The sequence below is a fragment of the Amblyomma maculatum genome, chromosome 8 (genome assembly GCF_055883805.1).
Source record: "Amblyomma maculatum isolate TAMU_Amacu chromosome 8, ASM5588380v1, whole genome shotgun sequence".
Taxonomy (NCBI): domain Eukaryota; kingdom Metazoa; phylum Arthropoda; class Arachnida; order Ixodida; family Ixodidae; genus Amblyomma; species Amblyomma maculatum.
The window spans coordinates 84,854,912-84,882,382 of record NC_139351.1 but is presented as its reverse complement, the minus strand read 5'-3'; the positions used below and the strand labels follow the sequence as shown (position 1 = coordinate 84,882,382).

The following is a 27,471-nucleotide window of genomic DNA, read 5'->3' as shown; positions in this document are numbered from 1 at the left end:
GGAAATAAAGAAAACAAGCACCCTTCGTTCCCTATGCTGCGTGCTTTTCTGCCATGCAGAGGGCCTGAGTTTGAATCCCATAGAAGGAATTTTCTTAAGGACATCGATTTAGCCCAACTTAATATCACGTAAAACTGGGTGTTATGTCCGATGTATATACCTTGTGGAAAAGCAAGTGCTCCCTCGAGGCCCATGTAACACCCAGAAAGTGATAATCACCGCGCGTTGCCAGTTGCATAACTTAATATGCCAAGAACAACATTGCACAGTTTTGTGACGTCACGAATGTTGCTGGAGGCAAGAACGCAGCCGAAACGGAAGCTTCTGGAAGCCTACCAGACTACGAGAAAGAGTACGGACCATGCTGCTATAGTACCTCTGTTCGTCAGGGATAAGAAGTTCATGATTTAATGTTCTATGCGTTGTACGTGCCTGCCCATGATCTAAGTAAGTCAGGATGCTGTGCTAGCCTCTTATCATGTGTGTGACAGTCCCTAAGTAATTTGTGTTGCATAATTTAGGTATTCTCTAAATCCAGCGCTGCAGCGCCGCGTATTGCGTGGATAAGATAATGTTGTCTAGTTTTTTTTTTAAAAGGGGCGGGGTAACGCTTAGAAGAGAACAACGCGCTGCGTTTAGTTAGGTAGATACATCTATACAAGCGCTGATTTTACAACAGAAGTAATGATTAAATATCCTCGAGACATTACAAAATTGATATAAATGATGAAATGCAAAGACCACCACTCAGTTTGCAAAAAAAAAGTTATACGTTCTTTTCTGCTTCCGTTTCTTTCAGTGCCATTAGCGGACAAAGTGACCGCTTATTCGTCGTCTCTGTCGACGCCCAGTTCCACGTCTCCCTACAGGGAACCCGACTCCTCGGGAGGACGTGCGCACGACCTTTCCAAGACATCTTCTTCGACACCTTCTGGTGCTGTCGAAGCAGCCATCGGTGCACTGTCTCCTCTGGCGTCCCTATCTTCCTCGTGCCCCTCCTCTTCACCAGCAATATCCACCACGTCACCGATTGGCTCGTCATCGTCTTGCGGTGAGCCACCAGCACTTCAGGTCTGTCTTCCCCCACCTCCGCCGCTTCAAAGGCCTCCAGGTCGAGCCCTGAGGACACCCAAGTGTGCCCGCTGTCGCAACCACGGCGTGGTGTCTTGCCTCAAGGGTCACAAGAGGAGTTGTCGTTGGAAGGACTGCCGCTGTCCCAATTGCCTCCTGGTTGTGGAACGACAGAGGGTCATGGCGGCTCAAGTTGCACTTCGAAGGCAAGTGAAATAGCAGTTATTCATCGTAAGGCCACCATTAACAGGATAGCATTCAATGTCTGCGGAAATTGGCAGTTCGTGGTTTCCTCGATGGCGCAGTGCATCAAGAGAGAGCGGCCATGACACTTACACTCAGTATGCGGCAGCTTTCAGCTCGCCCCGTATACGCGCGGTATATTTGTACGCTACGCCTCCAGACAAAGGAACAACGACCATTATTTATTTCGCCTATCTTTGTGATTAAGTAAGACCCCGTTGTAGAAAGCTTATATTAATTTATAGCTTGATACAACGCAGACGGACAGGACGAAAAGCAGGCAGTAGCACTGCTGATTTGAATGTTTTTTTAATTTAAGGAACGCTGCCTAAATCATTTTTTGAGCAAGTGAAAACGCCAAAAACTATCGTTCACCGCGGTGTAATATAAAGCAGCAGGTGAAAATCTCTAACAAAATTAGTGCGGCTGTTCACGCTGAAAAATGGCGGTGATATAACCCTATTTAAATCTGGTTTCAACGAGCTAAGCAATCGTCGCGGTGGAGCAACTAATAGAGATTTAGGAGGAAAATTTAGTAGCAAATTTCTGACAAATTTCCTTTCGACTAGAATTTCTTCCCCTGTTGACACGGCGTTTATCCTTGCCGCCCTCTTAGTTGTCTTATATGTGAAGATAGTGCAGCTCAACAGCGGCTTTGATCACTGCACATAGTGTGTATATATAGTATTTTGGTACCTAACCACGTGCAAACACCATTGACGAAAAAAACAACAACATCGTTGTGGATTAGTTGTTAAGATTCGTGTCCATGGAAGCCGAATACTCAGCCTCGAAGTGAAATGGTTCCAATCAACTCCGATGGGTTTGTCTATAGTGTCAAAGCACTACGTGCGGATCAACAAAAGTTAAACAGTTTTGCTAGGTTAGTCCTCTAACATCAATAACTTATCGGAAAGTGGTTAGTTCTTGCGCCTTTCTCGACGAACATTTATTGCTATTCTGCCTAAGGTTTAGTCTACCTTCCGAATCGAGTTGCCTTCTTTTACCCTGGGAAAAAATGTCGGCTTTCTAATAATCAAGAAAGTATAAATAACAATGACGTTTTTTCAAATGCTAGAATATTTTGAAGCATTGTCATGTTGTTTACTAGTGTTATGATGAATTGAGCTTGGTTGCTAAACCAAGCACATATCTGAAACGAAGTTAAAACAACCGAAAATAAGCAGCTCAGTAAAAAGAAATACCACAGGACCATTTCAATTGTCCTACTCCTGCTCATACCACATTCAGGCGGATACGTACAGTGACCTCTAGAACTCCCTAAAGACAATGGATGCGAAACATCTGGGTGCCTATATATCAAACCAAAGGCATACACCATGTGACTCTTATACCCTGAAAGCTTGCATAGGACAGTGTGTTCGTATTGTCTGTGAAGAAAGAGAAACAAAGATTGCGTCAGTGGTCGAAAATAAAGCGTACCGGCATATGTGACATCCCAATACAGCTTGATGGAGTGCGTATTTGGTCTGGGCCGCACTTCAATGACCGGAGCCATAAGAAAGATGAGAGTTTTCTCGTGAGAACCAGAAAACGGCATTCTTGAAACAACTGGAAGAATAATAATAGAACAAGGGAACGGGAGAGGTGGCCGTTTTTCAGGCTGGGCTTACTAGATAAACATGGTGCGTATTTGTTCAAAGTTACTTCCGAGCTTGCATATCCCATCTGGACGAGGCCTGTATATCATCTGCGGAACCGTGCGCCGACGCTACTTGAACTCAATACACCGACTCTCCGAGATCGCATTCACGTGTCACTGACTCCCTGGATAGGCGAATGGACTTTGAAATACGATTGCTTGCCAAAAATAAAACAGAGCGATGGCTGGCATGCTTTGGTAGCGAGGCATGGAGACTGTTTCGAAACCAGCGATGCTATATCTTCTCCGCTGGTAAACTAGCTGGCTCAGAAAACACGTCGACCACAAGTCCTCCTCAAAGAGCAGGCCAAGTTTGAGAGATTGGACAACATTCCATTTTCTCGTATTGTATAGACAGCCGTGCGCCCGGATGTCGGACGGGTGCTCTGGAAATATGATTGGGGATTTCTTGAGGAAAAAGTCTCAATAGCCTGCTATGGTTAGCATAGGATAAAACCACATTTACCTATTCAATTTACTGGAAACACAATTAGAAAATAGCTGACGACTTCACCCGGAGGATTATGATACGATAGGCGAGTTTGCGTCAGAACACGATAACGAGAGAGGAAGAGAAGGAGAAGCGGGAAACATTGAGGGGTGTTTACCAAAACATCGCTGAAAATCTCATTCAGTATTGGTGTGCTCCTTTGTATATTACGTTGGATATACCTCATTTTTGCGCGCTATTGTATGAAACTTTGCTAATTTCTTTCTTTCGGAGCTTTAACTTATATATGTTTTGTACATATACGGATAAATCAGTCCGATTTCATTAATTACATCATGTATACCTTGATACGGCACCGGTGGCTGTGGTAGTGACAATATGACGGCCACCGAATATATTAGATCCTGCCGATAACATGCTCACCAATATAAAGCTTATCTTTACAGGTTCACAGAGGCGTAAGCAGTTTATTTACTTTGCCAGTTTAAGTGTTTATAGCACGCAATTGGATTTACCCGAGTGGACGTTTTTATGGTTTTACTTCAAGCTGAGGCTTCACACAAGCGACAGAAATTTTCTTCTGTATGAAAGTGAACATGGTGTGAGTTGGGTGGTAGGTGCTTCTAGAGAAAGGAGTTGTGATGTGTCAAAGTCAGCAGTTAGTGAGTGATGAGATGGGCTGAGACGTCGCATTACGGCCGAACTGATAGGAACTGCCAACGCCGGTATTTGTGGGCTGGGAGTGGAACTCACTGCGATCCTTGTCTACGAAGCCAGAAGTGCTACTCTTCAGCTTTGCGCACACATTCGTACGGCTTTATTTGGGCGGCCTTCATGCATATTTCGGATGGTGTTTAACATATTGTAGTATACTGCGACAATATGCATTTTGGTATGTGCTACTCGAAGCAGCAACAGGAACAGAAATGAACGCAGATGTGCTTTTGCACGCAATTTACTTTTGGCAGCTGAGGTCCTTCCTAAACAGTCTTAGTTTTGCACAGTAAAAAAACAAAAAACCAAAACTAGGTATGGGTTTCGTTATACTATTGAGAAAACTGGCACGATTTTTGCTCTTGGAGTTAAGATGGTGCAAAATGCACCCCGACGTTGATGATCAGTGGCCAGACCACCGCTTTCGGTCTTGCTTGGTTGTTCGTGTGACTTGTTGGGTTTAAACGCGGTTTCGCTGCATATTTCTAGAACTGCGGCAGATTATCAAGGATAGGTTCCATTGAGAGTTACGTTCTCCACACCTTGTTCTGTTATGTCCCGCTCTGTTAATTATTTGCGACCATGTAGATACTGTTTCAAAACGAAAATGTTCAAATTTTGAGAAAACAATGTCATGTATACCCTTTCAGCGTGCATGCGTACAAAACACAATAAATATGTTATTTAAGAACAGTTCTACAACAGTCAGCAACAAAACCAATGTATGACCACTAATATAAGAAGCCAGCTTGCAAACTGCTTCCTCCTTTGCACCAAGTAAATTCGCGGTAACGTTTCTTAGCACATGGTCTTCACGAAGTTTCTTTTTTCAATAATTTCTTCGTGGCTTTTATTTTACACTCTAGTGTCAAAACGATTTGAGCGCAATTCATTTAAAAAGAAGACCTCAATAATTTGTAAAATATATTCCTGGTAAGGTTCTTGCAAACCCATTGCCGCTTTAATGTACAATGCTAGCTGCATCAGTGTTTAGAAGATGTGAATTTTAATGAATATCAGCTATTTTGTTGTCCACTCTCCGAAAAAGCTTACGTGATTGAGCTTTCGGCTACTTATCCTCAAGTAGCGGTATGAAGTGTGGGTCATCGCGACCGAAATTTGGATGAAAGATCAATTTGAAAACGGTCGATTACTATGCGGTGGTGACGCGTACTTTAGAAGAACTCCAGACCAACCAATTTAAGACGGAGTCCTTAACTAGGACATCTGTCATAAACCCTTCATTACATAGCAACCATGCCCTGCCGTACCACATCGCACCGAACAACAGCATGCTGAACCATGTCGTGCCGTACCGTACCGTGCCGTACCATAGAGATACCATACCATATCATATCGTATTATATCATATCATACCATAGCATACTATATACCATGTCCGTACTATACCTTACCGTGCGAACATACTAAGCTGTGCCACATTTTATGCTGCTCTCTACAAATATGTTCTTCAAGGCCCCGAGTGAATGACGAAGCGATACATATTTGTCTACTGTACGCTGTCTACTATCACCTTTCGCCTTTATTTCTAGACCACGGCTGTTACATTAGTGTCATGCTATCGAAACAGTGTATCCCTCATGAAAACATATAACATCATACATTCTACTCGTACTTTTTCTTCGCCACTTAATGTGGCACGCAAAAAAAAACAAAAACAAAATGCAGAGTGCACTTGTTTCAACAAAGTGCTATAATATAAATAGAAGCCAAATACTGTTGTGGCTCCCGGCTATTCTAGGGTCCTTTATAAGGCGAACACTGCAACTCCCCACTGTTTACTAGGCGACACTGCGCCTGGTTTGCGCAAGGCACTTCGACCTTATTTGAGCGCAGATCCAGATGCGGCTTTGCACAAAGAATCGGCATGAAAGGATGCTCGGATGCAAAAACACAATTGCGAAGCCAAAGTTTGCTAGCATCGTGCTTTAATTTATACTTATCTATATTTGTGAAATGTACAAGAAATAGCATAAAAACAGGCTCGTACTCTCAATAACTTGAAAGCCTTCCGATGATACTTTCGCGCCCTTACCTGCCCGTTCTTAGGAGAGAAAAACAAAATACCGTCACTTCCTACTCTTCTTGTAGCAGCTTTCTAGTGGTCGTATTGCTGTAATAGCACCGCGCTAGAAAAAAAAATGAACTCACTGGGATTGCGTTGAAAGAAATTAAAAGATATGGCGCTTTTAGATAATAGAGCAGTGCTGCGACAAAATTGGCTGTTTCAATCTTTCTCAAGGCATCTTTCTGACAATTTTTGACAATTATTTTCTTACCCGAGACTACTTCTAGCCTGCCTGACCAGATGGCGTCCCGTATAACCCTAGATTACATCAATCCTTCCCAAGGAAATACTAGTCGAGCGCATTCACACAAATCGTTCTACTTATTTCTTGCTCGTGAAGAAATCATGCCCATTGCAACAATATTTATTAAATTTCAGGACTCTGAATGCGCTTTGGGTTATTACCGAAATGATTTTCCATATATATTTGCATACCTAAAAAATGACCAGCCAAAAACTGGATGCAGAACCACAGCAAGCAACACAAACGTTTTCGCCAAATTTAGATTTGGTTAAAAGTCTAGGTAATGGTCCTGCTTCCAGTTTTCAGCCAGCCGTTTCTTGTGTCGCTAAGTGTTGAAACACACGACCAGCACATTGCACTACTGAAATGTGCAGTTATGTAGTTTCTTGTATGGTTTGCGGGTCAACATAGCACGAAAGCCTAGCTATCATATGCGGCAGCAGGTGATAGCAATACTGAATGAAAATCACCCCTGATCAATGACAGTGCGATTCATGCACATAGCGCTTCCAGCGCGGGCTACGCAGTCTCACCTTAACCAGATAGCGATCGCGTTAATTCTAAACATTCAAAATAGAAAGAAAACAAATCGGTGAGAAATTATCCTCGGAACGCTTTCTCATTGTGACTCGACGGTCCGGGAGAGTGCGCATTCTTTGGTGGGCGTGGCTCCTTCAGCCTGTGCAAACAAAACTGACAAGCTTAGCGTATTTGACTGCTGTCTTAGTAACGTGAAAAGCGCCTCTCTGGACGTTTCTGGAAAGGCGAACTGAAGAATCCTCTTCAAAAACCAGCTTCACCCTGAAACGTTGATTTCCGCACGACTAGTCGTTCGTCCCGTCGCAATGCTCTACGCTTTAACCTTCGTTTCGTTAGCGCTACTGTGGACGGGACGTTGCCGGTCAATGTTACTTGGCCCCGACTACCACCTTTTTGCTCGCCGTATAGAGGAGCCGGTCGTGACTGACGGAATTTGCGTCCTCTCTCAGTCCCAAGGCAGCAACGTCACTGGAGTGCTCAACTTTCATCAGAAGGTGAGTACCTTTTTCCTCATTCTGCGTAGTGCTGAAACTAAGCATAACGCGCGACCAGGCACGGGGGACAGCTGGCAGTGTGCCTCCAGCGACTGAATATGCCAGAAAGAAGCGCCGATAAAAGTAGTGTATAATGGGGCTTTAAATTTTCAAGAGAAGTAACAATTTAAAGGCCAGTCATCGTGAAATAACAAATCGGCGCACACCAAATCATGTTGCTCTTTTGTTTAATTCGTCGTTTAGAAAATCCGCGCGTGTAAGGGAGCCGAACCACACTCAATACCAAGATCTCTTCCATGTTATTTAAAACTGCACGTGGACAAATAAAACGTAAAATATATGATTCATATGACGTGTTCATTGTAACTGATGTTTAAAGGGTTACTTAATTTATTATTCCTATTAAAAGGAATTCGCAATAGCTGCTACGAGACGTCTTCGGCATCGAATTGGCGCTCACGCAAGATAAAATGAACAAGTACCTAGAAACGTCCCACTTCCGAGGTCAGTGTTACGATAATAGTTCTCAATTAGGACATCAGGAGGGTTATTCCTTATTCCCAAGCGTAGTATGGCTGCCTGATACCATCTCGACTCTTGTTCATTCCAACTTTTGCTGTTTCTGAGACAATAGCTGGCGGGCCTTCTTTCGAAGACTGCTTTAATGACGGCAAGAATGTACTAGTGACGGAACATTGCCTAAGAGATGGGCAAATTGATCCTCCGGCGAGCTGTGATATTGAAAGTGCCCGCGTACTTGATAGCACGACTATTCCTTTGCCAGTACTAAAGTCAGTGAGCAATTTTAATAGTTCAGGCATGACATGTTCCGTAAGCGGGTGGCAGAAACCTGCGGTATAGTTGGGGGCCATGGAACCGTCAGTAAGAGAGCACCTGAGCAATAAATTCACTACGCATGGCCATGCACGTAGTAGCCTGCGAGAGTGTCTATTAGTCCCTAGTCATACCACCGCCTAGTGTACTCCGTAGCCAGCAGCGCCCGGGTGCGTCCCCGCAGCCGCCCCTGTCACCTGCACCTTGAGCCATGTATATTATTTTGAAAGCAAGTGAGCATAAGTAAAGTGGGGAAACACGAAAACAGACATTTAATATGGAATCTGTTCTAACAAAGCCTCGTGCTGTCGGAAATAAACCAGGACAGTGATAACAGATGATTGTCATTCCATACTCAAATTAACTGCACGTATGACACCTTTCTTTTTCTTCTTGGCATATTGGCAGCTGTAGTGGTTGAAACATGGGTACTGGCTTTTGTTATTTAGGCAAGCTGGTTTCTCATTGTGGAAACTGTTTTTTCTTTTTTTTTTTTGTTCAATACATTAGGGATCACCTGCTTGTCGAATCGACGGCTAAAAATTCGCTTTAGCTCTAGGTTGTTTTGCGAACGCGAGGACAGTTTTTACCTAACACCTTTGCTCCAGTTTGAGCATGAGTAATTTCTACATAAATAAGCTTTGATTTACTGCACTGCCTTGAGAGATTTTAATCGTTGCTTCGGCTCATCAGTGACAAAAAATTGAAGCTGTTTGCGCTGACACACAGTTCTGATCTTAAGATAACCGACAACAGTCAGCCTTTGCTTATGCTAAGCGCAGAAAGACTACAGGCATATGAGAGACTGCTATTATATTCACTGTTAGCGGGAACAATTAGGCACTTGACGTCACAGCTATCAGCGCATTCAAACGGAACTGCGACAAAGCAGAGCATATGCGAAGCGCAAAAAAAAAAGGCAGCGCCGGACGTTGATGACTGTTCTCGTTTTTCTATTGCCCACTGCTCTTTTGCGCTTTGTTCACATAATGCATCACAAGCTCTGCTGTCGAGCCGCTCGAAGCCACCGTTTTTGTACGATAATAATTTAATTAGATGCGCATATTTTCTCGTTGAAAGAATCAACGCCCATTGTTCGCGTTGAGCTAACCAAGGAAAGCAAAAACTTTCCTGCGAATAAAAATAGAGCACTTTCTGTCCACACTACAGTGTTCAGCTCTAATCGACACAGCCTCCCGTTTTCACTTCCGCGTCCCTTTCGAGAGGCTAAAAATAGGCGACCCTGCAAAAAAACGACAGTATCAAGATAACAGTGGGAAGGCAACCTCGTTTCTAACCGCAGCTTTCAAACTTGCATGCTCTGGGCCGAGGTTAGAGCCACCAACTTCTAAAAAATCCCCGCGAACGAGGTCAACGACATCGTAAAGTTCGCCAATGTTTTCTTTTCTGGCTTGATGGCATAGGCGACGCCTAGATTGGCGAAACAAAGTGCCTTTTTTAGTTTAGGTACTTTATCTCTGAAGTTTTCGAGGAATACCGACCGGCCATGTCGTCCGCGTCCTCATTTTTTTTTTCGCCCTTAGTCCACGCATAACTCGTCGGAAGAAATTTCCGTCACGGCTCGTTAATTCAATTGATGCTTTTTAAGCCGCCGACGCCCTTTGCCTAACGCAACAGAACCCACTTTCCGTATCCGTAGTTGGGTGCAGTATGCACGATACCACTAGCGTATAGATGTACCGTCTGATCTCACCAAAGTTGTGTGCATAGTAGTTGTTTCTTACATCAGCGTAAACTTTTAGACAGGAAGCCACAACGGGGGTAAATGTGTGTCGGAGCCGTTTTGCGGCTTATTTGACTGTTCAGATTCATGCCGAGGTTTCATTTCAGACTTTTGTTGTCTGACTGCAGGCGAGCGTTCAACTATTGTTGAACTACATGGAGGAATCTGCTTGTTATGGTTGTTAATGAAGCCTTTTTTCTCCGGTATCCTGATCTGATGTGACTGACAGTAATTATATATTAGTGCCCATTTGCATTACTCCGATGTCCCTCCCCCTTTTCAGGGGACTTTAAGGGACAATAAAATCTCGGTTTGCTCTAGCACGAGTTTTTCGCTTATTAAGGAACTTTCACAGTTGGCAAGTACTTTCTTCATGGCTGCAGCTCATGCTCCGTTTGCTCACTTTAAGATGGAGCAAAGCCGCAGGAAATCGAGCCAAGTGTGGCCTGGCTAAATAGCTGAAATTCCTAGCCGAAGAAAGTTTGGGACGAGATTGCGACATTAAAGAAAAGACGGGAATGGTGGAAAGCATCCCTAATGAAAGGAAGCAGCTACTCGGTTACCATAGAAACCAAAAGTTGTTTTTACGACGGTCGCAAGACACACATTCGCGAAAGACTTCGAGTGATGGATAGGAGTAGGGATTAGCGGTCGAAGGACAAAAAAAAAAAAAGAACTTTTGTAGATGGTTCTAAATGGTATAGTTTTTTGTTCTCCTTAGTGACATTATGTGCTTTGGATTGCGCTAAAACCGTTTTTGCGAGTTAGGCATGACGTGAGGTTTCCAGGCAACGGAAGCTTGCCTGCGGCGTACAAGAAACCATTGTGGCGCAAGAGAAAAGTGTGTCCATGAAACGTCTCGTAGTTCTTAGCAAGTAAGTTGATTCCGTTAAGGAAACGAAATATTTCTGCTAATGCTTGGGACCTAAAGCTTATCAGACGGCCTGTATTATCATTTGCCTACATAAATGAAGAAGATAGATATACTTTGAGCATTGTATTTTAAATATATATAAATGAAAAAAATGTGAAGTCCAAGGAGAATGTAACGATTAAAAGAAGCGCCCACATAAAGCCTCGACACAGGGTTACTTAATCATATTGCACACATTTATGGCAGGTACATTGCAAACACAATTTGTCCAGTACTTCACCTTTATTGTACCATCCGCACGGAAGTTTGACGGCCTCTATTTCTATAGGGCGGGGGGGGGAGGGGGGCGTTTTCACTTCTTCGGTCTTATAAGCCTTTCGTGAAACCTGCTTTCAATTTAAGTGAACCTTTTCAAATATGTGCCTAGGGACGATCGCCGCCGAACTTTTTTTTTCCTTCGTGATTTCTGGCATTCGGTGGCATCCCCCACAAACTTTTTTCAGACACTCAGTTTCTGAAGCATTCGTCCGTCGACAAGCGCGTACTTTGTTACCACTGTACCTGGGGTGGACATTTGATGACCGTAGTTTCATAGAGCTAGAGGGCGCTTTGGCACGGGGCTTGAGGTTGTAACATTTCCTAACTAAATTGCGCAGCAGCAGGAATGCCGTATTTTGCAGCGATTTTATAGTAGACTGAGTGAAGATTGAGATGCTGAATTGCACGTGTTTGGAAGCGCTTTTGGACTAGACAGTACAACAAGGACATCGCGTTCTGCGCAGGACTCTGAAGACTTTGTGACCATAACGGGTGACCTAGCCGGATTGTCTCCCGGGCTCCACGGATTCCACATTCATCTCCGCGGGGACCTCACTCACGGTGAGTTATTCGGATGTTGCCTTGAGGTCCAACTCATCTTTTTTACTCACGAACAAAAGCACCATCCACGAGAACTGTGTCAAAAGCATAGCGCTGTTCTTTTACTTCTTATTTAGCGTGTGTATTGATAAAAAAAAATGTCATGGCTCGAGACACTAGATTCTTAGGCTCCCCGTAGATTTGGAATATCACAGGTATTCACGGAAGAGGTAAAGTCTAGTAAACGGCTACGCTCTCACAATAGTAATTTGCTTGGATTGAATTTTTCGAAAGAACAATGATCCGGTAATTCAGTTCTCAGATGTTACTTCATGGCTCATACCCGTTAATAGATGTGTGCGAAAAGCACTGTTTGCGAACCTTAATCGAATACAAATAATGCAGCGTCATTCCCCCGCCGAACATGAATAGTCGGACTCCGCTGTTGAATTTAATGCGAACAGTGCATCTCCGCTACAGAATTGTACACGTATAATGTAGTTAATGTAGTTCCACGAGCGAATCGAATGCAAATATGCAATATCGCAACCGCATTTAATACCAATCGAATAGAGATAGAGCCGATTTAATCAGTAATCGAATGTATTCAATAATATTCACGACGTGCGGGAGTACATTTACAAAATGAGCAATATCACAAATAATGAAACGTCAACACTGAGGCTGTGTTTATATGCTATAAATTATGGATTACAGTAAATGATTTAATAAACTAACACCTGTATCGACTAACGTGTCGCAAGACGAAATCAGGTGTTATCTCTAACCGTCAAGAGAAGCGTGCTGTAAAATAATTATTTCACATTTACTGCAAAAGAAACACTATGGCAACACCTCAGGACATGAGACGGGCAAACAGGAACGCATGAAGGGTGGGGAAGGACTTGGTTGAGTCTACCGTCGCGTAGGCTGGGAAGCAATGTACCTTTACTCAACTTCGAGAGGAAGAATATTTGAGAAGCTCATAGCATAATTTGATTCGATTCGAACAAGGTTGAGGTTACATACAGCATTTGTTTCAATAATCAATGAAGAAAGTATTGGATTCGTCTTTTGACAGCTGAAATGTTTGCAAAGGATTCATTTTCGTTGGCTTGCGGCCAGAAGGTGATAGGCTTTGGTGATGGCACACTGCTTTTATGCTGGACCGTTAGCTCAGGTGATCTCCTCTGTACATATACTACCACGCAAAAGTAAATTAAATCAGTTCCGTATAACAGCAAACTATTTCCTTCGACAGAAACTTTCTTATAATTGTCCATAAACTAGAATGTTTACCTTCATAACTGCGCACGTTATACCGGAGGCCACCAGGGCATAGCGTCACGCGATAAAGAACACAGGGAACTACTACTGAGAACCTACGAGGAGAGAAGCACGGAGCAAGGGTTCTTCATCACAGATGTGTACACGGATCACGCGAGCACGACGACGTCGCACCTCGCTAGATTACGTGCCTTAATTGCATGCCCTCTAGCCTTAAGCTTAGACAGGCTTCCGAAGGGAACTCTCCGCTCAAGCTCCGAGGCTCAGAAGATTGATGAGAAAGCGAACAGACAGACGCGCGATGAAGGATCGCTGATTGCGGAACTTGTGACGCGACTGCAACAAAAGAGTGCCCAGGAACATCTCTGGCTGCTTTCGGGAGCCTTTCGTCTCGTTGCCATTTAATTACAGCGGAACATGGTACGGTCTAGCACGATCCCCAATCGTGCAAAAAGAAGAGAGGTTCTTGCCTAAGTTCAGAATAAAAAGGTGCTTGAAGTAGCGCCGTTTTCTCGCATCCTCTTCACTTTGTGTATACGAACTCTGGCACAAATATTGAGACTATGACGCAAGTTTTCATCGCCTCGTAGCGTGCATTCAACGAAGACGCCGAGAATAGCTGCGGAACAATCAATCATGGCCCCCTGTGTCGCATGTAGCGTGAGATAGCGAACAGAGAGAGCATCTTCGATCCAGGAAGGAGAGCCTTAGTTGACTGAGTGCGCTGGGTCACACGATGTTTTGTTGTTGATGAGATAGGGCTGCTTGCAGTGAAACACCAAGTACTACAAGGCCCCCAGGATTACTTGCGAATGTCTCACATGCAATGATTGCTGGTTAGCTTGGGATTCATGATGACGCCGGCATTGGAAGGAAACCATACGAACGAATCTTTGCGCTAGCAGGTGAATGCGTTAAGTACAAGTCGGCAATTGCATAAAAGTTTGTAAAGATGCATGCACTGACGGCTGACGGCAACAATTATCTTTGATTCCCTACTTTTGAGGTGTCAGATTCGCTTGCGCTCGAGGGCACTCAAAGCTGGTTTGATGTGCCAAGTATAATGTCCAAAAACCACCCATGGCTTACAACAGAGTCCCTGTAGCGGAGGGCTCAGTGTAATTCTAAGTGTAAGAGAGTTAACCTGGCTACAATGGTCTCGAAGAAGCGTAAAAGTCGGTCTTCGTCATTGTCAATGTATGAGCGTGTGACAGCCGATGCTAAGACTGCTCATGATATAAAATGAAAAAAAAAGAAAAACAGCCTGGTGGCGCCACATATATACCATGAAACCCTGAACATGTTCGTCGGTCGCGATTCGAAATTTGATGAGGGCAAGGAGCATGGAAGGAGAGTGAAACACATGCATCTGTGCCCTTTTCTCCTCCATCGTAATAAACTACAATAGATAGCCAATATATTTGTATGCCTTATTTATTTCAAAAAGTATTCTCTATATTTAAATTTACGGCAGTATTCAAAAACATGACTGCAGTTATATAACACACATATTCACGCGCACGCAGGGTACCCTGAATGTCCAACTCTCAGTTGTTTTGTTTTATCCACATGTTTTTTTATTCCACGTTTTACAAATAGACAGGGACAGTCTCACAACCTCACGTTTTTGCCCACGCAGGTTGCGTAAGCACGGGCCCACACTTTGACGTGGGCCGGGGAAGTTGGCACGGAGCTCGTGTCGACGTTGTTCGCCACGTCGGAGACCTGGGAAACGTCGAGGCAGACTCTCGCGGGGAAGTCTTCTTTACCATCAAGGACCGGCTTGTCTCTCTGAACGGGCCAAATTCTATTGTCGGAAGGTCTGCCATAGTAAGTATTTAGACGCGAGATACATGCGCAGCTTGACACTCAGTACAACCGTGAAGCTTAGTGATGCTTAATTTTTGCACCACTCCCAAGTTAAATACTGTCATCCCACAGACAAAACTTGTTTATCTACCACACGAGAAATACCATACATCACAACGTATGAGCGTATAAATACATATTCTTTTGAGGCTATAGTCTCGTTAGTTACCTTACGTGTGCTTCCAAGACAGGACCAAACGCCTTGCGAAGGGTTAGGTTTTCGTTGGAGCAAGTAAAGTTTACATGGGAGTAAATAAGTGATTTTTTTATAGCGAAAGCATTACTACTCCTATTTTAAGCCCTTCGCGTAGCCATGGTCGGTATGCACGTTTGACCTCTGATGACCCCAGATGGGTGTGACGCCGTACCAGCTGCGAGAGATCGGCTACCATGTCGAGTCGTCGGGTGGCGGCGTTCGGTAGGCACGGTGCGCCGCGGATGAGATGATGACGTCACTGTGACGTCATACCAGCTGCGAGAAATGGGCTACCAAGTCGAGTCGTCGGGTGGTGGCGGTCGGTAGGCACGGCGCACTGCAGCTGGAACCGCGCTGCTACCGAGTGGAGGCACTGCTGTCACCTCTTCTCTCAAAGTTGAGAGGAGGAGGAGGAGGAAAACGATGGGTATAAAAATGCTCGCGCTTGCTCAGCTGAGACATTCGCTATGCGTCCTGATAAAAAGAAAGAAAAGTCCCGCCGTCTCGATGAAGCCAGGAGGAGGAGGAGGGAAAACTTTATTTAGCCCTATATTATTTGGCGGTTTTTGGACGTCTTCAGAGATGTCTGCTTATTGTATCCACAAGAGTCTTCTCCGTCGACTTCGTCCACTTTTCCACAATGGTCGGTTGTCCTCAGTCCAGGGCTCCGCTGGGTGCCGCCGCCCGTTGGGCTCGCTGTACCAGACCTTGCTGGTCTTCGCAGCGGTCGCTGGACAGCAGAGTCTCCCATTGTTCCGCACTCGGGTTTCGAATTTTGGGGACCACATCTAGGTTTTGACATGCCCATGTGATGTGATATAGTGTTGGTTTTTCATCGCACCACGGACATCTGTCAGCATATATAGTAGGGTGCATTTTGTTTAGTATGAGTAGGTTTGGGTATGAACCCGTCTGTAATTGTCTCCATATGACAGCCAGGAAACGACAGCGGGCTACAGAGACAGGTGAAGAACGGGAACAGCGTCTTGCTCGACGGGCGGGCTCAAGATGCAGCTAGACGAGTGCGCCTGCTTCTATTGAACTGTCCTCAACCGCTGACGACTCCGAATGGAATGTTATGGACGCTTTGAACAGTGAAGACTCTTTGTCGGCATATTCGCTCAGCAGTCAAGAACGTAGGAATGCAACTATGCGGCAACGACGCGTTCAAGAAACAGAAAAATGACAACGGAACTATAGCGTAGCCACTATTAAGGCTTTCGCAATCTACCGGGCTTAACTAAAGCTAAACCCCAGCTAATCTTTTTTACTTGAAGGTGAAATGCAGTTGCCGAGAAAAGTCTGTCATGCTTCAGTACAGAATAATCCGATGCGTAGTGTTCAATAACGAGCGATGTTAAAAGCTTTCTGTGGTGCCTACCATAGCTTCCTCTATCCTTTTTATTCCGACTAGGTAAAGTGGTTCGGTCCGACCGTTCCTTATCCCCTTTATGTACATTTCAATAAACGCTTGGCTTTGTTCCTCCTCCACCGTTTCACAAATCCAGTTCCGGATGGCAGGTTTAACCGACCACTTTTGGAAGTTACGAGACTCAAATATACAAAAATTGAAGCTACGGAATTCGCCTTTTAGCGCTGTAAGTTTCAGTGACTCAGTTAAAGAGCACGGCCGCCTTGCCCACTAAGCAACTGGCTTGGACGCTTTGGGCGTCACTCGCAAATCAAGACGATGCAGTTGTCAAGAGCACCAGACAATTACAGTAGCGGCCACTGATGGGATGCCACTTAGTGTTTGTAGTTAAGGCTTTTGTGGGGGAGGGGGGGTGTTAAGTTTATGTGGCATTTACAGGGAGGATAGAATTATGTCTTTGTAAAGAGAAGGGGCATAAACGTTTGCACAGAATGCTAATTAAAAAAGCTTGAGGAGTACTTAGAGCCTTTTCTCAATAGAGAAATGATTGTTGCTTGCAGTGTGCATGCCTAAAATGTGTTCAGGCATTTTAACTCGCCTATTAACAGACCGCGTTTGTTAGGTGGCGACTAAGGACAACGCAAAGCTGCCAACTGCCAATAGATTTTACGTTGCAGCGCAGAGTAGCTGTTTTAACTGAAGAGTGAATTATTTAAAGCTGGAATAGACTTGCAAATTAAATGCGCGAGTTCCCATCTCTGCTAATTTTGCAGGTAAACACCTTGTGCCGACGTTTTTAGCGTACATGTTGGAACTAGGATACACCTCCACTTGCAGTGATATTGAATTGCGGTTTGGTGTAGTGTTCATAAGCTTGAGGCGAGTACTACAGAATCTTTTTAGAAATTTTCTTGCCTGAAGGTGTTCTATTCTGTTTGTTATGCGGGCGAATATCAAATGACCGGGTAAGTGGCGTCGTATTCATTTTTGGCACTGAGAACCGCACTGAGAAGCGTGCATTACCTTGGACAGGCGTGCTTTGGAAGAAGCCAACTTTAAATTCAGAGCAGATAGAAGGCATTTCAGACAAACCCCTACTTCCACCAGGAAAATCGTCAGGCGGAGAGATAAAGAGGGGAGAGAGATAAAGAGGGGAGAGAGATAAAGAGGGGAGAGAGATAAAGAGGGGAGAGAGATAAAGAGGGGAGAGAGATAAAGAGGGGAGAGAGATAAAGAGGGGAGAGAGATAAAGAGGGGAGAGAGATAAAGAGGGGAGAGAGATAAAGAGGGGAGAGAGATAAAGAGGGGAGAGAGATAAAGAGGGGAGGGAGATAAAGAGGGGAGGGAGATAAAGAGGGGAGGGAGATAAAGAGGGGAGGGAGATAAAGAGGGGAGGGAGATAAAGAGGGGAGGGAGATAAAGAGGGGAGGGAGATAAAGAGGGGAGGGAGATAAAGAGGGGAGAGAGATAAAGAGGGGTGAGAGGTAAAGAGGGGTGAGAGATAAAGAGGGGTGAGAGATAAAGAGGGGTGAGAGATAAAGAGGGGTGAGAGATAAAGAGGGGTGAGAGATAAAGAGGGGTGAGAGATAAAGAGGGGTGAGAGATAAAGAGGGGGAGAGGGAGAGAGAGCAAAATGATCGGCAACATCTTGGGCCTTCCTCGCCACCCTCTCATCTAAGCACCAGTATCACAGCTATCAGATGTCCGTGTAAGTGATTAACACCGTGAAACGCCTGTCACATGTCCTGTGCTATTTACGACATTGTACGTATGTAGGATTAGCGTACGAGGTACAAGCAGTGTTACGTGCACCGTGGGTCGACCATGCAAGATAACTTAATACTGCCCTGTTTATTGTCGCCGGAATTTCAGCAGGTGATCGATCATTTGGAAAGAAAATTTAGACTGTAATCTTAGGGACAATCGTCGTTTTCTTAACATAATCTTTTATATATGCCCCCATGACTGTCCAGGATTCTAGAGCTTTTCGTTTTAAAGACTCAATAAGCCCGCTTGTTGAGCCGAGGAAGCTCTAAACCTAATACGAACAGCAACATGCTTTCTTATTTGAGTAATTAGGTGACTTCAATAACCTTATTTTTAATATATCCAATTATGTACCTATGACCGCAGAAGGCGGGTAATAAATGCTTCGGGCCTTTTAGGAGAAAGCTGATACGTTGTAGACAGCAAATACTGTTCTAACTTGTTTATTTATTGGGTGTAATATTCTCTGAATGGTTTTCTGGCGATTCTTGGATAATTTGCTTGGCTGCGTTTACCTTGCCTTCATTACCTTCCGCGATAAGAGAATAAGCATTACCTGCTCTTTCTCTAAAGCTCTCATTATTTAGCTTTTGCATGCTACGTGAGTCTTTCTTCTTTTTCGCAAATACACCCTTCCCCCACCCCCTCTCTATGTTTGCCAGCTGAAATCTATTGTAATGAAGTGTAGCTTTTCCTTCCCAAGCATTTTATCTTATCACTTCTGGCAGCATTTTGTAGAATTCTAGCGTCCTCTTGCTTTCCAGAAACTGAAAGAGAAAAAACAAACAAATTTTTGCCGCATCAGGCTATTTCAGCTGTGAAACAGCAGCTCTCAATGATTGTTTCCAGCATGACATTTAGGTCGGCGAAGTCAATCTCGTCGGTGGTTTCATTGTGTAAGGATTTTGTAAACTATGTGTTCACGTGCTACGACTAGTTTCTGTAATGCTCGCGTATGTGGGTCCCAAACTCCGTGACACAAAAAGGCTTTGACAAATGGCGATTTCTCTCGGGATCTCATTGTAACTTCAAGAAAATGCTGCAGGCTGATACGAAGAGTGTTTTCCTGTTATTAACCGCAAAATTACACTGGAGAAATTGTGTTCATATGTAATGCCTTGCAATCGTGCGATGAGATTATGGCCATGAGTAGAGTAAGAGGTGCGTGCAAAAGCAGAGAAAATCTCTAGTATGCTTTACTGATGTCCTGCGGCTGCTGTCCCATCTGAGGTTTTTTTATCGGTGTGCATCATCTGAAAGAAATCATTCGTTTTCTGTATTTTGATACTGGATCAATATTTTGGGTTAAGTAATGAGTTTGGCAACCTCCAGGAAATCGTCATGTTTCCATATCGCGTCCCTTCAGGTCCAGTACTCGTCTGAAGCCTTCCCAATGTTGAGACTGCTAGCAACGGGAAGCCCATGAAATTAGAGGTCCTAATTAACCACGAAACGAGTTTTCGCACACCAGTAGTTTCGTTTCTAAGAAAAGTTGCTCTTCACACCGAATTTAGAGAACTCGCTTGAACAGAAGGTCTTCAACTTGAAAGCTTCCGTTGATTAGGTAATTGAATTTCAGTGCAACAATCTTTCTTTAGCTCAGGTTTAACGAAGAATGTATTTATTGACGGAGGCGTTTTACATCTTTTGACATTGCCACTCAGTGAGGTCTTAAACACCAGCTTGCGAGAACTTATGCTAAAGAGCAGGAATAAGAACATCAGAACTACGGACGACTTCACCAAGTTTAACGAGGACAGCGCCGCACCTGGCAGCTTTGCACATAGTAATTGGATAGCAGTGGAGAGTGGAAGCGCAAAGGGAGCTTTTGTTAGAGACTGGGCGACACTCAAACATTCTGTGTACAGCTAGTGTCGGTGTGTAAATATCACATATTTGAACACGTGCTTACGTGGTATAAAAACATCGATTTAGAGACAGCACGTATGAAGTTATTAACCTGACAACGAAGAAATTGCGACCCATTCTAATAACAAAAATATAACAACATAACAACGAGATTGAGAATATTAGTTTCCAACGGCAGCTGACAGCAGGCAATCTCAGCGGCGCGACAGTGGATTGAAAAATTGGCTTCCGCTCTTATAAGGCGCTTGATAAATCGGTTCCATGGGATGTGATCTCCGGTTCATCGTTCAAACAAGGTTGCAAACTTCAATGTCAAAAAATAATTATTTATTACTCGATTCTCACGTACATTCTACTGGCTTAAGTAAACTCCAGCTTGTAGTGAAACATGACCAGCAGCAGAGGTAGAGTTTTCAGGAAAAACATTCTGCTTGGACCGCACCCTTTTTGAGGTTCAGGCAGTAGCTGGTTCTGAAATTATAATTACAGGGAGCAGCTCTCGGTAAGCACCCCGTATGCGGATTGTTTCTTATCCTTTGCTTCATCTTCATGTATTAGATAATGCAATCCATGCATTAAAAATAGGATCGTTGGCCAATTTAATTACCGATAAATGTCATTTACTTCATCTCTAAGACTACGCAAGAACAAGTGTAGATAATTTAGGTGCAATTGTAAGAAATTGCTGTGCGAGACAGGCTAAATACAATTGCTTTCGAATACAGTTTTAGAAAGTGCATATTTTATCATCTCACTTTTTACATTGCCCATGCCATTCAAGCCTGTATAAAATGCGCCCACTTTCGTTCTTTAAACTTTCAGCAGTATTTCTTGTTGTTGTTCACCATCCAGTTCTCCAGCAATGCGACACGTGTCATACTTTCGCTCCTCTTCTAGGGCAGGCTGCACGCAACAAATATAGTGCCAGAATCTTTTTCCATGAGTCAGAAAGGTAGCGACTCATTCCCGATTCGCTGGGTTTGTTGGTGACAAAAATATCAGTGCTTTGTTTATTCTTTTTCTTTGTTTGTTTGACCCTTCTCAGTTTCTCAATGTGTTGGTTCTCTGCACAATCACAACATTATCTTGTGACGCACATATCGCCAGTTGTTGGCTTTCTTTGGCTCGCAAGCAAAGTAAGGCCATAAGCATGAGGACAACGACGGAAATGAGCTGGTTCTCATTCCCTAATCCTTTCGCCTAACAAGTTCTGGAAACCACCGGGGATCGTCCTCTGCCTTGTTTGGATGCCTGCTTCAGTACAACACTTAAGCCCTCGCATGCAGGGCGCGTAATTGAAACAGGCGTCCCCTGTTGGTTGTGCTCACAGTAGATCGCGGTCGGCCGCTGCTGGTCGGAATGGTCTAGGAGTAGGAATGAGGGGAGAGGAAGAGACTCAGGGGCATTAGCTAGCAGTCGCCATCTAGCCTGCGCAGGCAAGACCAAATGCCAGAAATAGATTAGAACGAGGCAGGTATTAAGGAATAGAGCAGAGCTTAGGTGGCACGCGAAGCCTGTCTGAGGTTCGAGCAGTGAGACTTGCTTGTTGTTGTCCTTCATCGTCTCTCAAGAAAGTTGATTGGACAGGAACAATATTGGGAACAAAGCGCCTACGTTTTCAGTGTGTCGTACTATGTCAGCAGAGAAATGAGTTGTAAAATGTCAAAACAATTATCTGCACCTCATCGTAAACAGCAAAAAAATTGTTCCGGCTGTGGTCATAATTTACTTGCGTGTGTCAATGTCGCCCTAAGGAGGAGGAAGATGAGGAGGAAAGGCAGGAAGGTTAACCGGTAAAGGAACTGGTTTGCTACCCTGCACTGGGGGAGAGGGGTAGATGGGTATAAAAGTTGTGGGTGAGAGAGGGATGGGTGAGGACAGTACAGTTACATCATACATGTCACGTCCCATATCACAAACCATAAAAAATCATAGCCTTTCGATCAGTCCTGTGTTTTTTATAAAGCGGAGCAGTGCCTGGGAGGCCTTCATCGCAGACGATCGCTGTGGCCAGGGACCTAGGATCCTAATTTCAGTTAGTGGGCGCCCATCTAGACGCTCCAGCGCACGGCATAGGCACTGTCTTTCCTCGCTGTATATGGGGCACTTACAAAGAATGTGGCCTATAGTCTCTTCGCACCCGCAGTTTGTGCATGCAGGGCTATTTGCCATACTTTTATTTGTCATACGATATTTGCTATGTCGCCCTAAGCCTTTTCATGCTCGCATACTTGGTTATCATGCAGACTGGATATGGCCATCGCCCATAGGTGTGACCGGCTTAAGTGAGGACTCTGCGATAATGCTTACGAGTGCCACGGCTTTCAGTTGTTTTCTGAGCTTGTATCCCAAGGGTGATATGTGGTCCATGTTGATAATCTTTTCCTTCATTAGTGTAGAAAAATTGTCTTAAAAAAATTTATGCCTGCTGCTACATGCACTTAGATTGTGAAACGAACATTTAGCATTATCATCCCTTTCCTTGTTCTTGAATTTTTGAGTGAGCACGGAGAAACAGAATACAAAATCACTTCCAAGTTGTTGTCAACATTGATATTGGAGTTGAAATGCAGCGAACCCATTTCTGTCTTGCTAGCCCAAGATATGTAAAGGTTTGTTGTGCACGCCTGATAGAAAAAAGAAACTTCACTGTCAGAAAATTATTAAAATAACCATGGCACCTGCGATTAAGCATTTTTTATTCATGCCATCGCTTTAGACGTGCTTTGACACACGCTACCCAGCATAAAATTATTTTTGCAGTGAGACTTTTTTTTCCGTGTCATTCTTGCAATGCAGTACACTTGATACTTCACTACTTTCCGTGACCCCTTCTTCGCTCTGTTTTCTTGCGCAGATCCATGCCTTGGAGGATGACCTGGGGCGAGGTAATTCGCCCGAAAGCCGCATGACAGGCGGCTCTGGACACATTGTTGCTTGCGGTGTAATCGGAGTCACTCACCCGAAAAGCCCTTAGATGCCCAGATGGGAGGTTCGCTTCTAGTGAATAGATTAGGAGCATTCGTTTGATAAGAGATAACCAAATGTTTATTTTAGCCTTGATTCACACTATATATATTAGTGAATTTAGCGGCACTTTTACTCAAATTCTATATAAAGACTGCCATGAACCGTGTATACAATATTTCAGTAAAAATTTTACTAAATGTTGATTGTGGTTATGTTTTTTGTCACTCTGTGCTTTCAGGGCTGTGGGGGGAGGAGCGGGGAGTGCAAGCATGGCTAGGTGATTTCAAATTAGGCTATTTCGAAAACCCTGCTTTTGTGCAGGCGAAGTAAAATTCTAGATCCTGCCCGTCAAATATTTCACTCTAGGCTCATAGCAACAGTGGTAAACCCTAATCTAAATATTTGGCATTTCGGTCGGTGACGGAAGTTTCATCCTAATAACGTCCACGTCCACGTGACGTCCACGTGACGTCCACGTAACGTCCACGTAACTGCATTTCCAACAATATACATTTAAAATAATGTTCATAATGAACGTTGAGGCCCATGAAAAGAATCTGGGACAGCCTAAATCCCTCTGTATATCTATCCTAATTGTTTATGGCAAAACATCCGAACTGTATCCAAGGGTCCTCAATGTTATGCGGAAAAAGCATGTGAACCAGATATTGAAGAGAATTTCGGCTTTTTTCATTTTCTTTATTTAGTTGTTTCAACACTTTAATTTCCACAGCAGCTGACCCTGAAATTGCGCAAGGTTGTTAACAAATGAGTCAAAATGTTGGCGGCTGCGTCTCCTGCGATGTCATGCTATTAACATATATGTGCCATTGTCACGGGGAGTAGTAAGATGATTGCAGAAAACTAAAGACTCTTGCTGTTTCCTAAGAATACTTGTGCTCACAACACAACAACGTCAGCAGAGATGCCGTAGTTGTGTAAATTTTGGCTAACAGAACAGCACGAATCTCTGCTCTTTCCACATAGAGTGAGATCGTGTTTTGTTCATATGCAGCGCCGCCTTCTGAATGTTTCCATCAGCGTGTGTCAGTACCTAAGAAAAATTAGGTGCGAACGAGCGCAATTTGTTTTGCAAGACATGCTCAAGAGACCTAGCAGCAGACTGGTTAAATATATTAAAATGTGCACGATGTATAGAGTTTTACAATCTGCGGAAAATGTTGCACTAAATGCCATATAATCCTTTACTCCAATGCATGCTCGTCTGACAGTCTCTTTCGGTATAATCGGGAGGCAAATGCTGATAATAGGTTTGAGCAACCTCCATTCAGCGTGATTATCTCCCTCACAAAGGTGCTCTAGAAGAGACATAAAGGTATAATTACAATTAAGGGATGTGAAATGGAACGTGTAACGTGATTTTTGCCATAACGGGGTATTCAACACGCGCGCGAGTTTAACGCGAGCGCTTACCCCACCTGTTTAAACTCGTGAAAGCAGCTGACATATATAGCCTTCTGGGATAATGCCTACGCGCACAAGGTAACAAAGAAAAGTACCTACTTTATCAAAAGCAGCCGTGACAGAAATGTTTGCTCAGCCTCTTAAAGGAAAACCGATGTGTCACGGATACAGTTCGCAACTGGTTTTTTATGTATGACTTCGAGAGTTTCACGAGCTATTTGATGCTCGCCTCTACCTAGGATTCTCACGTCGCAGAATCGTGGTATGCAATATTGGTGCAAGCCCTACACTGCAAAAGAAGTCGCTCACCCTCGCTATTTACAATGTCTTTGCATGTTCACATTCTCATGCTAACATTCTCTGCATGTTAACATTTTCTTAGGAGCTAAGGATTAAACGTAGACAGCTTGGAGACTAGCAGAGTCACTGCCTGGGACGTATCTACGAAATGAAGTCTGCAGCGTTGTTGCATTTTCATATACCGCTTATCCCCCGTCTATTATCCCCGTCATACTATGACCGCACGCGGCGAAATACAGACTAAGGCGCAAAATGTATTCCTGCCGAGCTCAGTACTACGAGAATAGTATCAGTTTCGGCATAGAATGAACAGTTTATGTCGGCAAGGGTCATAGTCTGTCAGAGGGCAAAAACAATGCAGATTAGACCGAACACCACGCTGGCCAACAGCAATCAGTCGCTGACGCTTCCTTATAAACTTTCTCATTTGGAATATCAACTATACCAGCCAGTGGAAGCCATAACGCGTTCCCGAAACGACCATTATTTTACTTTAGAATTCATTACCTGTCTTGCTGCATAGCAGAGCGCTGCACAATATTGCTATCCACATACCACAAGATATGACTAAAGAAATTTTGTCCTAATTTTATTCACAAGACATCATTTTCGATTAACCTTCTGAGTATTCATCACCCAAACCAGTGGCTTCCGTGATGACCACTGACCACACGCGGTACCACATGACAACATATGCTTACAGAAGCTCCAACTGTTAGGCCCTCGACTACTGTTCCCAAGGACGCGGGATCGAATCCCGGCCTCGGCGGCCGCTTTTCGGCGGAGGCGAAAAGCAAGCGCCCGTGTGCTGTGCGATGTCAGTGCACGTTAAAGAACCCCAGGTGGTCGAAATTTCCGGAGTCCTCCACTACGGCGTCTCTCATAGCCTGAGTCGCTTTGAGACGTTAAACCACACAAAACCAAACCAACTGTTAGGCCGAGAGACGTGGCTTGTATACTGGTGATAAAAGATGCAATGTTTATAGCTAAAAACCAGTTTAAGTTGAACGTAGTTATTTAGCGCCTGTCTATGGCTGTCGTTGAGCAATTTCTTCAGGTAACAATGCCTGTAAGTTTAAATCGTGCAATTCAAACATTTTCAGACATGGTAATGGAACCATGCATTCGAGAATTGTTTAACATCTTCCCTGACGGGCGCTTAAATTAGCTGGATTGCTTGAAGGAAGTAGACATTCCTTAGTCCTGGGAGGTTTCTGTGCGTTGGCAGCCTAAATCCGATGAAGCTTAAAGCCGAAATGAAGCACGCGCACAATAAAAGTTTAAAGTTTCGCGCGCCCGCCTACACAAAGATCAGGTCTCCGGCGTCAGCAAGCGCTCTAAATTAAACAAGGCAAGAGCTTAGGTTGGCGTCTTATTAAAAGTGGGTGGTAGAGATTGGTTTGCCGAATATATGCTTTAGGGTAAAATTGCTGCCATTTAAAAAGTTCGCTTTTATATGAGGTTTTCAGCGATAACTGAGCCTTCAGGAACACCATTTGTTGTTTACACCCTCTGGTTCTAAATCCTAGGTAACAGGAGTCGTTTCAATATTCGCAGATTTAAAGAGGACAAATCCGGCACCGATCATTGTAAAAGCCTCATAATTTGTGCCTTTTTCAACCGAAGCCGGTTTATGTCGAACAAATCTGGCTTTTAAGTACGTCCATCATAAGCGCAAGACCGGAAAAGCGAAACAGCACATCAGCGCGAAAAGCAATTAATCCCACCAATAGGAGCGAACGTAGCGACAAATCAAATGAACCGGTCTAACATCAGGACTGATCGTTATTGCGGATAGCTTGTGGCAGTGACCGTTCCTGTCACCACGCGCACATTAGCAAATAAATTATCAGGAAAGCAGATAAAAGTACAGTAAGGATTTAGTTGCAGGGAATGCAGAGAGAGAGAGAGACAAAGAAATAAAGTAAATCGACTGGTACGGCGCCGCATTAGGAGCAAGTGTGTTTCCTGGGCTTCATTACGCTGCTGTTGGGAATGATGAGGTCGGTCAATCTCGCTAACGACGCATCTGCTCTCGTCCGAGTGTGCGTGCTTTGAAATGCAAAACGGGACGAACCGAGACGTAATGAAACGCAGAGGAGTCTAGAGGGAAACGAATCAGTTCTCTTTGCTCGGGCACTACTCCCTCGAGTCGGCTGCCATAAGCTCCATCTGTTTTATAACTTTTCGCTCTTATTTTGGCTGCCATGCTCTGGGGAATATAGCCCTTCTCATTCTTGTCTCCGCGTTCTGTCTTTATTTGTTTTTTTTTTCTTGCATAATGGTGTCGGCTGCAATCAATGAATTCAGTCTGTTGCATTGACTCTCAATGACGGAACTAGTGTCTTCGTTTCCCTCGCCTTTATGTTTCGGTCTTCACGCTTCATGAAGATTATAGAGTGAAGACAGCTGAAAGTTTTCTGTTCAAAGCCTGTCATGCAGAAATTGTAAGAAAAAATTACAAACTTAAGCTGTACTGAAATACGAATTGCCAAATGATGCCATAGTTCGCGGCTGTTAAAAAGAATAAAATGTAAAATACACACCAAAATAATGGCATGAAATCTCCATCAAAATTGTTGTAGTATACTGTCTTA

At 44.0% G+C, this 27,471-nt stretch overlaps 2 protein-coding genes across 2 annotated transcripts in view; both read left to right on the top strand.

The window, feature by feature from the left end:
* Window positions 1–27,471, top strand: part of LOC146181684 (uncharacterized) — a 106,224-nt gene that overhangs the window by 60,598 nt on the left and 18,155 nt on the right. The window contains exon 3 of the mRNA XM_084575830.1: window positions 800–1,277. Within this exon, the coding sequence (XP_084431956.1) occupies window positions 800–1,277 (478 nt within the window). The remainder of the gene's footprint in view (window positions 1–799; window positions 1,278–27,471) is intronic.
* LOC146181685 (uncharacterized) lies at window positions 7,133–23,345 on the top strand. The gene is made up of 4 exons (XM_084575535.1): window positions 7,133–7,509; window positions 11,744–11,840; window positions 14,746–14,936; window positions 23,037–23,345. The coding sequence occupies exons 1-4, from the start codon at window positions 7,321–7,323 to the stop codon at window positions 23,154–23,156; spliced, it is 597 nt and encodes a 198-aa protein (XP_084431661.1). The 5' UTR covers window positions 7,133–7,320; the 3' UTR covers window positions 23,157–23,345.

Bases quoted from the DNA above. Each gene is read 5' to 3' on its own strand.
- LOC146181685 (XM_084575535.1), top strand. From the start codon at position 7,321: ATGCTCTACGCTTTAACCTTCGTTTCGTTAGCGCTACTGTGGACGGGA. The intron at 7,510-11,743 runs GTGAGTACCTTT...CGTTCTGCGCAG, and splicing joins TGCTCAACTTTCATCAGAAG to GACTCTGAAGACTTTGTGAC. The intron at 14,937-23,036 runs GTAAGTATTTAG...TTTCTTGCGCAG, and splicing joins TTGTCGGAAGGTCTGCCATA to ATCCATGCCTTGGAGGATGA.